General features: G+C 33.6%; 1 protein-coding gene across 2 annotated transcripts in view; it reads left to right on the top strand.

The window, feature by feature from the left end:
• Positions 1-19,030, top strand: part of LOC138698084 (uncharacterized) — a 385,041-nt gene extending 366,011 nt beyond the window's left edge. For both annotated transcript variants that reach the window (XM_069823785.1, XM_069823786.1), the window contains 3 exons: positions 3,709-3,837; positions 5,086-5,397; positions 9,708-19,030. In XM_069823785.1, coding sequence (XP_069679886.1) covers positions 3,709-3,837; positions 5,086-5,397; positions 9,708-9,761 — 495 coding nt within the window. In that variant the 3' untranslated portion in view covers positions 9,762-19,030. The remainder of the gene's footprint in view (positions 1-3,708; positions 3,838-5,085; positions 5,398-9,707) is intronic.
• The last annotated feature ends 633 nt before the right edge of the window (positions 19,031-19,663 follow it).

Genomic DNA, 19,663 nt, shown 5'->3' with positions numbered 1-19,663 from the left:
TTTCTTCTAACACAAAAAAAAAATATTTATTAAGGAATGTAGTTGAAAGAGCATGATATTGTAAACACGAGTTTCAGCAATAAAATAAAAGGGAGACAACATGAAAAAGTTAACAAGTTTATGAGTTATGAGAGAAACGCTTCATCACTGCACATTGTGACGAAACTCTCTTCCGGTGACGTCATATAACTAACTTTATGTCCTATTTCCCTAAGGCCGTGGATCGTGCTTCTATCGAAGCACCTCCGAGTTGTCTCGTTGTTACAAGGGAGCGAATAGATTACAAATAATAATAAACCGTTAACAATTAAATGATGATTTATTAACCTAAATGAGAAACTAAAAATTAACAGTGATAAAAGTGTGATACACGTTACTATACTAAAATGAGCGATACATCTTACTATACTAAAATGAGTGAGAGGATGATTAATGAGTCTTGGGGAAAATCCCGCGAATACTACAATAGGACACCAATTCTTGCCGATAACTGCGCCGTACGAGCCGAACACACAGTTCCAATAAACACATACTTGTCTCGCTGACGCACATGTCTTTTCCCACAAAAAGGAGTAACCGTACTTTGACCTCTACCATCAAACTGAGTACATACCTCGGTATCATTCGCACCTAACAAACCCGAAATGTACCACTGCGGCTTGAGTAGAAGTCCACTACCTGGCAGCATATTTCCAACATACCGCTGACAATCCATAAACGACTCGTGACACAGGTGTATGACGTTCCGTGGATAACTCGACCTCGGCGTGCCGATGCCGCGTAGTCTGTACACTATCAGCGTACACCACCCGTAGACATTGTGATTCCCAATCACAATTTGCTGCGTTCCTTCCAACGTAGCGGTTCACTCCCAGCGGATTCCACTCTGAACGGATACAGCAATCCGTTCCAGTACGTAGCCGCCGGATCGCTCTCGTATACTCGAAGCGGTGCTTTCGTGTACTTCAGCAAAGCACGAACTCGAATATGAGCGGGCACGCTCACGGGCCGTTCCCCACGCGTAGATATCTCCAGACTCAAAGTCCACTGCAGGAATACCCGTCTGCGGAAACGTCCAGTCGACTGTTCTCCAACACCCCGTGTTGTAGTCGATCTCTCTCTGACGCGTCCTGGATTAAGTCCTCTCCCAGAGGAACTCCAACCAACTCTCTTCTGCGACGTCCTGCAACCAACTCTCGTGATGAACTCTTCCTCATAAACTCCTGTCGTGAACTCCTCTCCATGAACTGCTCGTGAACTCTTCTCCTGACGCGTACTCACGGTGAACTCCTTGTCCAAACACGAGTTCGCCAAGCCAAACAAGAAAATCAGTTAAACTTTGAACTGGCCAATGAAATAGCTAGTCTTAACACTAATAAGGCTGGTTAATCTCGGACCCAATCGTAAGCAAAGCACAATTATGCCGCCTAGTGGGCATAGACGCGAAACAAAATGTACAGCACCATCTAACGTAAATGCGTAATAACTAATACGAGGTGCCATCTAGTGGTGAAGAACTAAAACCTCACGTTACACCACAACAGTAAACTGCCACCATTTTGAATTTTGAAAAAAAAAAAATATATATATTTTTTTTTAAATCGTAAAAGTATTTTTTTTTCATATACCAGAAGAACAGTGTTTTACACATACCAATTTTCATTATTGTACAAGATACAGTAATGGAGGAAAAAAAAATGTTGAATATTTCTGAACATTTTTACTGCTGTAAGCTGTACCTAATCCCTTAAACGCACTGAAAAATCAGATTTTTTTTTTAGATTCGATAACTGCATCGTTAGTTCTTGCTAATGGAATAGAAATATCCAATATTTCTTTCTGTTAACTCCAATAGTTCCCTTTAAGTTTATAGATTGCAGTATAGCTAAACTTATACATTAGAGGTCCCAGTCGCTTCCGTCTGAGCGATAACGGTTCCTATTTCATAGAATTATTGTAGGCCTGTGCATGATCTATGCATTTTCTCGTCTTGCAATATAATATGATTTTTAGTGGTTTTTTTACGACGCTGTATCAACATCTCAGGTTATTTAGCGTCTGAATAGAATGAAGGTGATGATGTCGGTCCAGCACCTATAGTTACCCAATATTTGCTTATATTGGGTTGAGGGAAAACCCCGAAAAAATCTCAACCAGGTAACTTGCCCCGACCGGGATTCGAATCCGGACCACTTTCTTTCGCGGTCAGATGCGCTAACCGTTACTCCACAAGTGTAGACAGCATGAAATTAAATATCGGTGAAAAGTAAGCATTGTCAGTGATGATGGATGTGATGAATTTCTTCGGAAATACAAACAAGAGGAAGGAGAATAAGCTCAGTATTCACACAATCGCCTCATTCGAATTGCAATCAGGTATTCTGAGTGACTATCAACAACCTCGAGTTTCCTTTTTTTCCTTATTTATTTTTTTTACAGTTAATTTCATCTCAGAGTAATAATGTCCTTCATATGGATAGCAAACAAATGAGGTTATATTTCCAGCGTGGATAATGGAAGAAATTTATCTTGCATCCACAGGAATAGGTGTTTGTCCGTTGTCTATTTATCGGTTAGTGAAACCAGTATCATGAAGTTAGCTCGAGACTAGGAGAGTGCTGTAAACTGGAATATATAGGTGGCATTTTATGAACTTCTTACCAGTTGATTTTCATTACAACGTCTTTTTTGGGTTTTGAGCAAATTATTTTAAGTCATTAGGCCTACAGTATTTCTCAGTATATTGTAAAAGGATATTTTATGTATATCGGTTATACTCTGGCAGTTAATGTGACTATAAACACAATCTTTCAGATTTCCCGTAGATGGATTGAATATCTCTATTTTGTTTTGTGTTGTCCTGCTGACCACATGATTAAAGTATCTCAGTTTGTAAATAGTTATTTTTAGATGTAATGAAGGACTGGCAGGAATCGTTTCCTTTGAGTTTCTGTGGCTTCACACTCCAATAAAATATGATGTGATGTCTTGCTTCTACCGCAAAGAGCACATATTCTCGCCCCTCTCGTTGACGATTTTAAGTACCCTCCACGCTCCTAGACGAAACCAGGTTAAGCCTAGTCTGCCCTCTCTACTTCTTCTATAGAGGTATAACTCGGTTCCCCAATTTGTTTTGGTGATTATATAAAACTGTCACTGCTTTCGTTATTGTTGACATACAGTTCTGATTGGAAATAGAACAGAATAAAACATAAAAGTATAATTCTTCATAAGTACATAATGAAAACAATGACAATATCGATAAAAATGGTGAAGTTGATACAGAAGAATACATTCTTATTTCCGGATCATGACGAAGAGTGCTGCAGTTGGTTCTTGCCGTTACAAATCGCAAAAATATATTCAGAACATCATTTTCTTCTTTTTTCCGTCCTGTTTGTACATTGTCTTTAATAATTCTGGCTATCCTAACTTTCTGCAGCCTAGGGGCATGATTATTCCATTTCAGTCTTCTTCTTTTGATCCATACTTTGGTCCATATTTTGGTTTTCAATATGGATAAGCTTTGTTTTCCTGGCTATTTCGGTCGTTTCCAGAATTTCTTTAGTTTTATTATTGTCAGCACGTGTCTCAGCTGCTTATGTGAGGCTTGGTCTTGTGCAGTTGAGCTATATCCTGAGGAAAGCAAGAGGATGAATTTAGTTTATTCGTTGTATTATTATGTCTAATCCATAATTTCATTTTCAGGAGAAATCGGCAGACTATCTACCACCATCAGAGGTTCTTGATTGCCACAGGCTTTTTGGCGATTTTCAGATTACTCTCAAGAAAAGGGAAGTCAAAGAGAAATACATTATATCCACATTACAACTCAAGGTAACTGCGGAATCGATACATACATAACTTCCTACTATTTTTGTTCGGTCCATTCAATTACATGTATAGATAATTCAAAGGACAAAGATAATATTATTAATATAATTAGACTGTCAGAAAATGTAATCAATAATGTGGCTAAATAGACAAGTATGCATGCATACATACATACATACATACATACATACATACATACATACATACATACATACATACATACATACATACATACAGTTGCCTTGAGTGGCGCAGTTTGTATAGCGCTGACTTTCTGTGCCCGAGTTTACGGGTTCGATCCCGGCTCAGGTCGATAGCATTTAAGTGTGCTTAAATGTGACAGGCGCATGTCATTAGAATTAGTGGCATGTAAAAGAACTCCTGAGAGACAAAATTCCTGCACACCGGCGACGCTGATATAACCTCGGCAGTTGCGAGCGTCGTTAAATAAACCATAATTTTTACATACATACATACATACATACATACATACATACATACATACATACATACATACATACATACATACATACATACATACATACATACATAAGAAATAGAGACAAATACCTACATGAATAGATGGATTGAAAAATAAAATAAACAAACATTTTAATTGATGAAACTCGTACTCTCTTCCATCACATTCATAATTTCACAGAGAAAGCAATAGTTTTTTTTTATTTTATGCACTTCAAAAATATATCTATTGAAAATAATTGACCTAGATAAATCAAGTTCATGAAGTGAAATATTGTAATTTACATTGAAACATACGAATGAATGCTGTTAAAGTTTCCAAAGCGTCTCAACTCACATGGACTTCAAAGTAGGCTATTTGTGCTGCTTTCATACAAGAATTATACTTAGAACAAACCTTAATCTTCTGAGTCCTAAGACATTTCATCTACAAATACTGTAGTTGAAAGACGCATTGCAGTGATTGAATCAATCTTCTTTGCTACTTTTATTCGTAGCCTAATTAAAAGTTTCAGTTTTTACACGTTCTTACAAAAATTGGAGTAACTCCTTCCTGGCTAATTTTTTTTTTCTGGCACTAAGCCGATGTATTTCAGAATAGATGGAAATGTCAGTATAGGCTACATAGCATTCAAGTCTCCGGAGAATAGCAGTTTCCAGTCGTGTTAGGGGAGGCCAGTTTATTATCGAATGCAGGTCGCCTGCTCTATGGTGACAGCAAGGTATACAAAGTGTCTGAAGTGCTTAAAATACGTATGTTATGAATCTCAGAATCTGGAGACCAACTCGTGGCGGGAGGTGATGCATCTGTGGTACGTGAGCTGGCCTACCCAGGGTGTACCTGAAGACGTGAGCTCGGTGATCGCGTTCCTCCTGGAGGCTCGGCCCTATATGCGCGGGGGCCCCTGTGTGGTGCACTGCAGCCCCGGCACCGGTCGTACCGGCACTGTCCTGGCCTGCGACCTCTGCATCAGGGACTTCGAAACCACGCGCATCGTGGACATTCCGCGCTGTGTGGCGCGTCTTAGGAGGGACCGCGCGGGCGCCGTTCAGACGCGCGATCAGTATGTATTTATTTACCAGGTAAGTTTCATGTGTACTACATTTATTTTACCTATTTATGCGTGTTAACGTCCCTCTTCAACTACAGAAACTATTCAGAAATTATTGAAAACTGAAGTACCCAGAAAAAATCTACCCAGCGACATTTTTGTTCACTACAAATGTAACAAAATATGTCTGAAATCGAATCTCGATCTCCATTAGTGACTTAGCTGACTCTGCAACGGTTGGTCTCGCATAATATAATGTTGAAACTAAAGGAGAGAATTTAGAGTTTGCAAGAATAAACTGTTAACAACAATTATGTTCACAGTTTATTTTGTAATTCTGATATTTCAAATAGCTTTACACCAATAATTGATAGATCCCAAAATACAATTTTGATGCCAGCTAAGACAAAATTCTTAGTTTAGAAGAAAAACAGCAACACCAATAACAATAAGTGATATGCCTGATAAGTAGCCTATTAATAGTGATATTAACAAAAGCGGCGCGTGTTTATTCACAGATGTTGCAATTTATAACACCAGATAGAGATATTATCTATGTATTATTAAAGGTAAACATTCTTAAAATATAATGACCTGATGATTGAAGCGCAACAATAATAAAAATCATACGACTATATTATAATATTCACTTAATAGCCTACTTACCTAAAAAATGTTAACGGAAAACATTACAGCAAGAATGTCAGAAGGCAGTTATACAAACAGCACATACTAAAAAAAATTCTGACCTAAAATATAATTCAGACTAAGGCATGCTATATGTTTATAGAAATAACACACTCTTGGTAGGGACATAATAATAATAATAATAATAATAATAATAATAATAATAATAATAATAATAATGGAAATATAAAAAAATAAAATATAAATATAAAATATAAAAATTGGAAATTTATCCTTTGAAGAGGTGGAAAAATTCAAATACCTGAGAGCAACAGTAACAAATATAAATGATACTCGGGAGGAAATCAAACGCAAAATAAATATGGGAAATGCTTATTATTAGGTTGAGAAGCTTTTATCATCCAGTCTGCTGTCAAAAAATCTGAAAGTTAGAATTTATAAAACAGTTATATTACCGGTTGTTCTTTATAGTTGTGAAACTTGGACTCTCACTTTGAGAGAGGAACATAGGTTAAGGGTGTTTGAGAATAAGGTGCTTAGGAAAATATTTGGGGCTAAGAGGGATGAAGTTACAGGGGAATGGAGAAAGTTACACAACACAGAACTGCATGCATTGTATTCTTCACCTAACATAATAAGGAACATTAAATCCATACGTTTGAGATGGGCAGGGCATGTAGCACGTATGGACGAATCCAGAAATGCATATAGAGTGTTAGTTGGGAGGCCGGAAGGAAAAAGACCTTTGGGGAGGCCGAGACGTAGATGGGAAGATAATATTAAAATGTATTTGAGGGAGGTGGGATATGATGATAGAGACTGGATTAATCTTACTCAGGATAGGGACCAATGGCGGGCTTATGTGAGGGCGGCAATGAACCTCCGGATTCCTTAAAAGCCAGTTAGTAAGTAAGTAAGTAATAATAATAGGGTAAACTAGGGTCTGTTGGACAGTCGGGCATGTTGGACACTCTGTACTTTAACGTGTTACCTCGCCACTTGTGGGCACCACATTCTGCTAGAAATCAATGACGGAAGTAGCCACGAATGGGGCTGTCCAACAGACCCTAGTTTACCCTAATAACAATAATAATAATAATAATAATAATAATAATAATAATAATAATAATAACAAAGAATACGTCAACAACGTGTCAACTACTACTACCGCTGCATGGTAATTACTTATAAGAGAAATTTGGTCAGCCTTAAACAAATTAAATACAAAGATTAAATCATGAATAAAATGTTACGCCGTAAATAATGAAACGAACAACAATGATCTGTGTGTGATCTGTGGATTAAACTGTGTATTGGTTGGTTATACTAGCCTTTATTCTATAGTAGCAAGAAATGCTAGTAAAAGCAGCTGAAATCAAGTTCACAAGATACCTAGAAGGCTTGATAGAACAAATTCATACTGAAGAAAAAAGTTACCTCTATTCAGTTTACATAAAAAATCGTTAAAAATTAACGAAATAATCGGAAACATTTCGTACGAATGAAATTAGGATGTTAAAAGACGGATGACATGACACTAGGAGAGGACTGATGTAAGTCAAACTCTTGGCCTACAGCTGATGATAATGATGATGATGATGCTAAGAAGGAGAAGGAGGAGGAGGAGGAGGAGGAGGAGGAGGAGGAGGAGGACGAGGACGATGACGACGACGACGACAACGACAACGACAATACTTCGTAATGACGGGAACTGACGATGGTATTGATTTTGGTGGCCTCTTGCTTCGAATTTTCTCTAGGAAACATAATTATAATAATTTTGAAATATTATACCCTTATCATCATCATGATACATTTCATTGCATTTATTTAATATGCTCGTTCCCAAGCAGTAACAGAGATGCTTTTATATGTGCAAAAATAATTTCAAATTCAAACTGATCTTCCTTCATATTTAAAAATATACGTAACTATCTATATCAAATGAGGGAACACCTAAAAGTCAGTTTGCAGGACATACGAGTACATAGGCAGATATTGGTGCACAATGAGGCAATTACATGAAAGTTGTGTAACACATTACTGAACAAACCAGTGTAACAATAATGACAATTACAACTACATTTTCCCATTCATTTTAACAATCACTCTATTCATCTCATTAAACAGACAGGAAATCAGTTTCCGGAGATGTGCTATTGCGAGTGTACTTAAATTTCGCCGTCATTTTCATTCTATCGTTGCTCGTCTTCTCACACCATCTACAGTAAATGGTATCTTTAACTTTCAAAAGTCATGAAATTAGTATGCCGTTACATACCTTCCCCTCACTATGATGAATACAACTATTCTCATGTCTTACAGTACTTTTGGCCAAAATTCGCTATCGACATGTACGGTAAAAAAATACATTATTCGCCTACATTCCACATAAATATGGAATTCATATGGGATGTCAACATATGCAGGAGAAATTTATGAGAACTTCGTTAGATATAGCAAGGGTGTACACGAAGGAGCTTTTGTTTCCCTATTGGGTCTCTAAAAAGCTAGTCATGCCAACAACGAAAACATTCCTTATAATCTACAATAATTATGCATTTTTTAATATTTGTTAGGACAATACAATGTTTGAAATATGGACATGCGAAAAATATACAGAAAACTAAAGCCAGTATACAACACGAAGATGCTAATGCCTGAAATACCTATAGCCTATAAAAGTTTTATAGGCTTGTTGCACAAAAAATAGTGGATAAGAAAAAATACTGATAAAATAAGGGTAAAAGAGATGTTTAACACTAATGGACGATTCATGAGTGGGCGCAAGCACTTACGTACTCACGCACACAAAAACATACACGCACGTTATAAATCCATTCCTGAATCTTTCTTCTAAAATTTTTTTATAGAAACGTAATGAAAGAGCACTCTGTAATACTTTTTTAATCTATGCATTTATTTATACGCGCTTTAATATGCTGTCACATCGTGACTGTAGAATCTTTGGATATATCAGTAGACGGTTGACTATTGTTGAGTTTCTGAAAAAGAAACATGTGTTATAGATGGCTTGTGAGTTGTGTTCATGCATTTCATTTAGATTTTGTTGTAATGTTTACAATATTCGTGATTAAGGCGATGATGAATCATGGCACCGATATATAAATTTCCAATCCGGAATTTGCCTTTGTGACTGAGGGAAGCCATGACCCACAGGGTTTTAACTCGGGACCTACCGAATGTGAATCTCAAATCTTAACGTTTCAGCCACCTTCCTCGGTTCAGAAATCTTACGAGCGATCTTATATATGTTTTATTAATATTGCGGTAAAAAGTACACAGAAAAATGGCAGAAGAATGCATTTGAGAAGTATAGTTTCAAAACGTATTAAGTCCACCAGTAGACAAAATTGAATTTTATACCCTTTTCTTACTTTATCCTGCATGATGTGAAATCTGAGGATTTCAAGTCTTCATATTTGTAAACCATGAAACGAATATTTAAATATTGTTGGATGTAGTGTAATGAAAACTTTTCTAGTTTAAGATTAATTCAGTTTTTTGTCATTCCTGTAAAAAAATAGTTCTTGATCATAATACGATTTGAAAAGATGGTTTTTCGAATGTTATTTTGTTGGGAAAATAGCCGATTGCTTATGTATTTGTTGTGTATTAAAGCCAACTTTCCATTTACATGCGTAACTAATTAATTGTCATGTTTATTTTCAGGTCATTAATCTTTATGGCACAAAACTGACTGGTGGAGCGCTGGACTCAATGTGATAACATAGCCATTGAATCATCTTAGAATGATTTTTATCGTAATAATTTCATTCGAGAATGAACTTTAATGTGACATACATAGTGATTATATTAAAGTAACTACAAAGTCTGTGAATTCGTCCGACAGTGTAAGTTACATGGCATTGCAATGAAGAATAAGAAACCAAATTCTGGAAGCATTGTATGCTGGGACCAATATCTAATTAGTAAGATGCACTTTAAATACGTAGAAAATATAATATTATGTACAGTGAATGAGATAAGAATAGTTAAGAGTTCGAAAACAATACTCGATAATTTATAAGTTAGGGTTTACTGGTAATTTTGAGTAATACATGATTTTGGCTAAGAAACTGTGGTAGAACTCAAGTTTAAATGTAACCTAGAACTCCAAATTTCTAAAATTCATTTAAGGTAACAACTAATTAAAAGTTTATACGTATAAAGGTGGCCCTAACATTGTTAGTAAGTTATTGTTTGTTTGAACACAAGACGATCCATTGTAATTTAACTGACAATAAGTAATATAATGTTACCAGTTAAGAATCTTATCATTTAAGTAATCACTTATTTTCAAATATAGGTATAAAAATAAAACTGGTCATGGTAAGTGATATAGGCTTACTGGATAAAAAAATAAACAAACACATTCTGAACACTTAAAAAGCTACTTTCTTCATAAAAATAGCTGTGAAGTGGAAACACACTTAAGTTAAATACGCTAATGTATTTTTTTCAAACATCAATTCTTGCAACGTAAACCCTCGTGATATATTTGCTCGATAATGCAGTATAAAAACGTATATGTATATGTTTAAAAAATTCAGTGTATGTTATAAAGAAATGAAATATTTGTAAAGGCGTGAATGTTGAACAGAAAAATGTGATCTATACTCAAGTTAAAGTCATCCATAGAGATGTAAACGTCACAGGAGAAAAGAATCGGCGTTCAGATTGCAAGCTTGTACAGTCTTTATAATTCCATTAACTTTTATTGAGAACGAGTGACTGTGCAAAATAGAGGCAAAATATATTGCAACAAATGAAGTCTCAAACTGATTTAAATTTTCGAATATGTACAGAAGTAGGCCTACTGATAATGAAATAATTTATTCATCATTTACTAGAGTTAATTTTCTAATAACAGATACCGATACCTCATTGCATCATAATTCGAAATTGCCTTACTTTGTGACATTATGTTAATTGCTGAATTGAAATTCGTTTGAAGTTAAAAATTAATTAACACAAGATGTGATCAGTAATACACTGGTCAACAAAATTAAACACATTTTTTGTTAAAAGATAAAGAATGAGCTATTCTTCGCCCATAGCATTTTTCGTGCTGATTTCAGATCTGTTTTTAAAATGTTCCTATCACCCATGGCTTTTTTAGTAATTATATGAAATGTGCTTCAGACTTTTCTGGTATTGAAACCTTGTAACATTTTACCTAAAATCATATTTATTTATCTAAAATGTGTGTCTAATAGATTTTAGGCTAGGCCTATATTTCGTTTAAGAAACATCTCTTTTTAGTGTCTAGCAGTAGTCTGACAGAATATTTGGGCTCCATTTTACCTGGTAGCGCCTTTTCATTTAAAAAAAATCCTGATTAAAACGCTCCCCATATTCGTCACTCACTATCCGAAGGTTTTGAGGAAAGAAAAAATAGATCAGAATCCAAAAAGATATTTTGAGAGATACATGACACTCCATGACGTTATAGTTCTGAATCAACTCACTGACAAGTTCTCTGTAATCTTCTGATCTGTGGTTCCTAGAAAGTAACAGTCTGTTGAATGATCCTTAGGTTCCCGGCATATCATTGGAACTGGAAAAGGCATATTATGACGGAATCCTTTTAACCAACCAGTTAGGCTAATATAAATTACATGGAGCACAACAGATTTCAGGGGCCCAGTGCCTGTCCTCATCTATTTTGGAATCAAAAGAACGTTTGTAAACTCTTTTAACTAGTGTAGTAAAATTCACCTGTGTGCTTTCAAAGTTAATTAGCCACGAACTTAACAAAAATTATTTGTGATTTACACAGTATTTCTAGATACTGTATGTTTCGCTTTATGTGATACTTTTACTATACACTTAAAATTAGGACAAAGGAAACAGTGTTATGAAACTTGTTTTATGATTGTAAGTTCCAACTCTGCTGAGAAAATACTAACTCTCGCAGTCTTATGAGGAATAAAATTCATTGTATGAATTCTGACTTCACAGGCAACAGTGATCTAAAGTTATAGGTCAATTGTTAAAGCAATAAAATGAAATATTAGAAATATTTTCTTTCCATTAGCATGTTAAGCAATAAAATAAATCAACTTTTCTAAAATTACAAAACAATGGTGGGTGGTAGAAAAATTCTGACTTCAGTTTTGGAATCAGCAGATGGCATTATATAAGAAACAGCAGAAATTGTATGTTTAACAAAATCATTGTTAACCAATTGAAATATCCTTCGAATTAATTTTATCCGGGTCTCTTTTTTTTTTTTTTAAGTATATTTTTATTAATAAAACAATTTTTATTAATAAAACATAGCCAAAGATAGGCCTACTTCTTACTTCAAGATAAAGATGGCTCTGCCTAGTAGAAGATTTTAAGTGAAAGGGAGTTGTTCTGTGGTTTAAGTTGTAGACTTTACGAAAAATAAAATTAATTATGATGCTTTCCATTCTGCGAAAGTAAAAAAAAAAAAAAAAAAAAGTGGTAAGTCAGAGAAATAAGCTGAAAGGTACCGTCGGTCTATCACAAATATAATGTAAGCTTTTTAAAGTGACATAATAATAAAATTACTAATTCTGTCTCAAATTAGAATACAGTATTTCCATCAATATCGTTTCTGAAACATTTAATTTCCTTATCGACTGTGAAGCATTATGTTATAAATATTACGATAATAGTTACAGCAATTTTCTTGCAATCCTGTGTTTGCAGATTTATAGGAACAATTTTCAGTTAAATTATGGTTTATAAAATATGATAAAATTATGTAAGTATTATAACGACTTTCAAGAAACATTTTAATATGGTGCCCGAATTAAGAATTATTTTCTTTGAAGTTATGAAGTTTCAATGGAGACTGAAAGCTGTTGTGCTTCAAATAAAATAATTACGTTTCAGGTATATGTGGCACCCAGTGTTCTGTATTATATCTGCACATGAATGCTCTCTAAACTTGTTAATGTGTGAAGAACAGTGTTTATGCTTACACAACTGAAGAGATGATTCGTAACGTGATGTTGTATTTTGTGTGAATTTGTGTTTTATTTAATTAAAATGTAGTTTATTTAATTAAACGTTTATTATTCCAGTTATTATAAAGTAACTGTACCTATATACTGTTTCTGAATCAAGAAGAGTTAATTTTTTCACGATTACTACATGTCTACACAATATTAGGGTAACTATAATGTAGTAATTTAATTACATAGCAGTACATCTCCTTCAATAAATTTGAAGCTCTTCTACACTTTTCCGAAAATAAAAAAAGTCTTTGTTTCTGTGTTACAATAGGTATATATATTTATCTCCGTTGATTAATGAATTCCAAGTTTTCGTTGATAGTGTGAAACAAAATTATCATGCCCATTGACCGGCTAACTGTATTGCCTGAAAACTGTGTCTGTTTTGTAATTAAGATAATTAGCATAACTGTCAATTGATATTGATATTCAATGTTAGAAGAATTACTGCAGAAATCTGCATACTGACTGAATTTTTAAGTTAGCGTTATATATGTATACCTAGATGTATAAATATTCATTTTAACTTTATTTTATGTGTAAATATTAAGAAATACATAGTATTAATGGTAACTGAACAAACAAGAGAAATTATTTCGTTAATTGAAATCATTTCTGTAAGTAAATATATAATGCTCATGATCTTTATTAATCTAAGATGGACAGATTATTAATAATTTTCATTTCAAGTATCAACATAAGTACAGTGAAACCTGTGTTGTGTGTTCTGCATCTCACCTGTAAGATTATCACACATCTGAGTTAGATAGCAATTTTATGCTAATCTGCAGTTTAACTTATTATGCTTGATGCCATCTACCCTGTCTTTTAGCCTATTTTGTCAATTTTATTGCAAATAATACTATGGTTTCTTGATGTTAATTCATCTGTGTTTATCGATCTTGTTGAATGCAAAAATACCAATTTTGAACGTAATAATGTAGATCCCTATAATTATATTTTTTAAACTGTTTGACTCAAACAACTTTAAATTGAGAAAATGTGATCTATGTTTATATATTAGTAAGTTACCGGTACTACATAAAAATTGATCTTAAATAAATAAGGGAAGGTTCTTCAATTCCTTATTGAATACATAGAAATAGAATGTATAAAATTTATTTATATATTTTATTTAATATAGAACATTATACTCCTTTGTGTGTATAGGATACATTTAAGTAGAACAGAAGGTAGCCAATGTAGGTTTCACTGTATATCTGCATGAAGTTTAAAATACTTATGAATTCATGTTATTTAAAAGTACCACTGGTATCATTTGGAAGTAGTTGTTTATAAATATGAAATTGTGTACTGTATGAATTAAGGACAAAGTTACCGAACCTAAGATATTTACATAATCACCTACAAGCAAATAAAATTTAACTAAAGATAAATTAGATGGATAATTATTTTTATTATTCTTGTTAAAATGTTTCTGCATTGGAACACAATAAAATTAGCTATCTGTACTTATAGGATTTCTCTCATATGTTCCTAATTTATAGCAAATTTATATGTGATATTCCTGATATTTTATTTCTAATTTAGATTTTTATTTTTATTTCTTTCAATTAATATACTACGTTTACTGTTTTGACAAGAATGATTTTTAAATAGTAACTTAGTACCAGTACTTGAAAAAAAGTAATTCATAATCCATATAGCAAATTAATTACTGTAAGTCACTCTACTGTTTAATTTACATATTTATATTTCACAAAATGTGATGATAAGAATATATAAAACAATAAAAATCTATCCACATCAGAAATACAGCATTAATATCAACAGAAAAGTGATAATTTAAAAAACAGACGAAGATATGATTTTTTTTGTTGTCATCGACTTAAACTAAGTTACAATCTTACACAGGGTGACCAGACGTCCTCTTTTGTCGGGAAATGTCCTCCTTTTTAGGCCTTTGTCCGGAGTCCGGGCGGATTTTTAAAAAATCAAGAAATGTCCTTCTTTTCGTAACTTGTATGCCTGATGTTTTGAAAGTATCTAATTTGACGCCTTTTTCAAGTAATTTGCCTGTAGGTGGCAGCAGCATCAACGGAATATACTCTTTGCCAACGATATCGTAACTCTCTTTGCCAAATCTAAATAGGTATATTGTGTCTTCTTTAATATTCATAGTTCCCTTGACTTTCATACATAGCTAACTGTAAAATCATTATTATTAAGTTGTATCATAGTTATGTTGTAATAAAATATATATCAATATACTTTTAAGTATGATATAAATCTAATCTGTACTGAAAATATTTTGTAATAAAATGGATATTGACGTAATTTAAAGTATAATATAGGCCTAAGCCTAAATCTAAGTACATATTTTCTGTCCTCTTTTTTTCGAACAATGTCCTCTTTTTTTAAACTTTGTGTCCTCTTTTTTTTTTAAACTTTGTGTCCTCTTTTTTTAAACTTTGTGTTCTCTTTTTTATCGATGTGAATCTGGTCACCCTCATCTTACATAGCATGAAATTTTAAAATCATATTTACAATTACAGAAGAACAGATACAATTAATAAGTGACAGTAGAGATGCAACTACAATTTAAATACTGCATATATCTTTTTACTTAATATAACAGTAGTTTGACACAATATGTTACTTTGATTGCATTATGTAGAACTGCAATAATTGAAGATCAGGATGATGATGATGATTATGATTATGATTGTTATATTATATTCAAATGTATACTTACATGCATATATATATATATATATATATATATACATACATACATATATATTACTACGTACCTCCAGGTTAGTATAAAGTCATTAAGTGTATTTTGAAATTATTAAGAACAGGACACATTTCGGAATATGTAATACACTTTGGAAAAATTTAACAGGAAGAGTTTTATCACAGTAATTGTACATACATTAAATTTCGCAGATTATTTGAATGTGTTGCTTACTGAAAACCATGTACCTCAAAACAGGATTAAAATGTATTTCCGTTTATTCCTACATCTCTATCAAACTATAAATACATTTTGTCTTATTATTATTAGGCCCTAACTGTGTGAAAGGGAAAAATAGCATAATTGTGTACTTTGTGATAGATAAGTATTTTGATGTAGAAAATAAGCACAAGTTGTATTAGTGTCATATTTTAAAGAATTTTATGCACATACACATTACTTTTCTTTTCAGTTGTGGCGAACAGAACCTACAAATAGGCTATTTGTCCCATTCCCATAAACTTTTTCTTCTAAATGGTTCTGAATAGCCAAAATTATTTTAAAGATGTTCTCATAATCTATATTGTTCGTTACAAAGGAATTAAATACAAAATTATCGTTTTGTTGATTATAAATTAATTTTTGGCTTTGGAATCTGGAATTAAGTAACCCTTTTCCCCAAATTCATTCTACATCTCCATAGGCTAATAATACATTAATGTCACATCAGTTATCTCTTCTCTGAAGCTATTTGTATTGTATTTTCGCATTTATATATATCAAAATTTCAGATTTTGTAATTGTACTGATAACAATATTATTCTGTTAATATTCATCTGAGAGAAATTACTTTGTGACTATTGTAAAATCCTGTATCAACTCTGAATTACATCAATCCTTAGAATCTTTAGGATCATTTGTGGATCAATATGAAAACATTATATGCACATTCTCACCCCATAGGGGAGACTTTGGTAGTATCGGACGTCGGGTAATATCGGACAGTGATGTTTCTTTCATCTACTACCAGATGGTAGTACCTAAGTGACATGGTTACGTTTGCGACATCTGAACACTGCTGCTACCATCTGGTGGTAGATAAAAGAAACATCACTGTACTACATCTGGTGGTAGATGAAGGAAACATCATTGTCCGATACTACCAACTCTTCCCTCTACAATGGTTAATATTACAACTTACACTTAAAGGTGAAATATTTTCTCAAGGATGTATTAAACATTTTTTTTTACTGTATTTGAAACTTTTTCGCACATATGAACATAACACCGTCTATTTTGTACTAAGTGTTCAATGAAATTTAACTAGCCATCTTTATAGAATGCAACATTAGAATGTATTCCGATGATAATAAGTTTATCCTCTTATCAAGACAGAACTATATCGAAAGGACGAATATACGTGGGTTAACACACGAACACAATAATCAGAATATAAATTCGTAAAATAACTTCATTATACGTTCGCACTCAGGGGCGTACGCAAGAAGGGGTTACCGAGTTTGAAGCCCTCCCCCCCCCCTCTTAAACTGAAGAATGACATATTTAGATTTGAGTGTTTTTTAACCATAATCGTTTTTCCTTCTCTAATTTTTCACCCTCAGAGTAACAAAATCTATATCGCCATATGTTATAGTATTCCTACCCCTGCTTCAGTATAATTTCTGTGCTTCGTGCTGCGGCACGTTCGAATTATAACAAAGGTAATTTTATTATAGAGAGACCTACCGTCTAGTACCGACTTTGTAATAAAATTAAGCCGACACACTATGAAATTTAACTTGTTGTGAAACATATTGAAAAGGTTATTTCCACAGTTCTGCAGTACAGATGATGCCAAATATTGTGCACTGTCGATTTTAAACTCATTTTAAGAGCAACATTCACCCATTCGTTAGAGTTCTGACTTTATTGTGAAATGTTCTTTTAATGTTTTGTGCATTTGAGAGTTCAAATGTTCAATATAAACTTCACATTATCGTTCCAGATTCTTTGATAGCTATGTCTAAGCGACCGCGAAGCTCAATTTGACAATTTTTTAAACAAAAAGTCGCGTAGTGTTTCTCGCGAGGTTAGTGAAAATTTCACTTTGGAAAATGTTTCTTCGCAACCGCAGCGTGACGATGTCGCGAACGTCATTCCCGGAACTAGTTTCACATCCCCCTGTGAAAACTCAGCTGATGATAATAATAATAATAATAATAATAATAATAATAATAATAATAATAATAATAATAATAATAATAATAATAATACACACAATTTTAAATACCGGTAATATAAATTGTAAACAATTTTAATAATAACCTCCCCTTTCACAAATTTCTGCATACACCACTGTTCGCACTTAACATATCACCCGTAAAAATAGTTCAGTTCTAAATTCTACCTAAATGTAAGAAATATCATAAGCATATCACGGGGTGGACAATAATATGAGTACAAATACCAAATTGTTATTTTGATAAGTAGGAATAGACTTCGGGCACCAGTATTATTGAATTACGGACTCATTTGTCATTTATTTTCACTATACTTACACGAATAATTAGTTAAAATAATGCAAACTATGAAGAAGTAAACTTCAGATAGTCGAAAACTGAATTATAATCAAAATGCTAGTAAATTTGGTTTGAACACCTTATATTAGAATGGAACTGACTGAGTAACAAAATTGAAGCATTCTGCAGAGGGGCGGAAACAAAAAGGAAGTTTTTGTAGTAAAGTTTGGATTATGAATTAAAGGAATCCTTGATGTATTCGTGTTTATTATATAACATTACATATTTTAACAAACTTCTCACTTATGAATGATTAAACAGATTATTCAAATCACAGCTTCAGAGATGGCTGTATTCATTTCATTAGTTGTGGAGGGGTCAAGAGTGTTATAAACAGCATCGCTCTAAGCCTCCTGTGCCGCATATTTCTGTCAATTATTATACTTTCTTAATTTATTTTGCAGTTATAATTTCAGTGGACAAAATATAACAGTCAGGTGTTTCTTTAAAAGCCAAATTATAAACAGTCTACATTTATTTTCCGACTAACCAAGCTAAGGAATTATTTAATACCATTTTTTTTGTCATAAATGTTACGAAAATGTGCTGTCCCAATATAAACATGAATATAAAGGGGAAAATTTGTAAGCTAACAATAATTTTAAATTCTTTATTATGTACAAGAAATGTATAATGTTAATATATATATAGCACAAGTATATATGTAAAGATGTAAGAAAAGAGTAAATTATTGTATAAAAGTAAATATTAAATGGTTCAAAATAATTTCTTATAACTTTTACCTTTGAAATCCTTATTACATTCTTCTTTGTCTTTTTATTTAGCCTCCTTTATACCGACTTACAATCCAGTGTTGTGGAGAGGAGGGTGTCTTTGGGCCAACGCTAAACTCTCTCACAATGCGAGTCACGCTGACAGTGCTGTCAGCACGATCCAGGGCCATAGAGACAATGGACAACATCCAGTCCCAGGAGTGGCGATAAAACCTCCGCCCACACCGGAGTCGAACCACGGACAGCTTGGTTAAGCCTTGGTTTTTCTGAACCGACGCATGCGACGTGCGAGGTGCGAGGCCCGCCTCGCCCAAATCCGTACTACACGAGAGAGATTGAGTGGTTTCTATGGCTGCGAGGCGCGCAGACCTCGCATCTCGCAGTTATATAAACCACTCATTATCGCTCGTGTAGTCAGGATTTGCCTCACACCTCGCATGTCGCATGCGCGGTTCAGAAAAACCAAGGCTTCAGGAATCGCACGCGCTATCCAGTAAGTCAGGGATGTGTAAGAAACCGCGCGCGAACGACATTGATTTTTTTTCACATTCTACCTGGCTGTAGTATATATGAATCCGTATTTGTTAAAACAACGTTAGTTACAATTTTTGTGATTTTCACTTTT

This window comes from Periplaneta americana, chromosome 4 (genome assembly GCF_040183065.1).
Source record: "Periplaneta americana isolate PAMFEO1 chromosome 4, P.americana_PAMFEO1_priV1, whole genome shotgun sequence".
Classification (NCBI taxonomy): domain Eukaryota; kingdom Metazoa; phylum Arthropoda; class Insecta; order Blattodea; family Blattidae; genus Periplaneta; species Periplaneta americana.
Note: the sequence above shows the minus strand (reverse complement) of the source record. Positions and strands in the feature narration are given on the sequence as shown.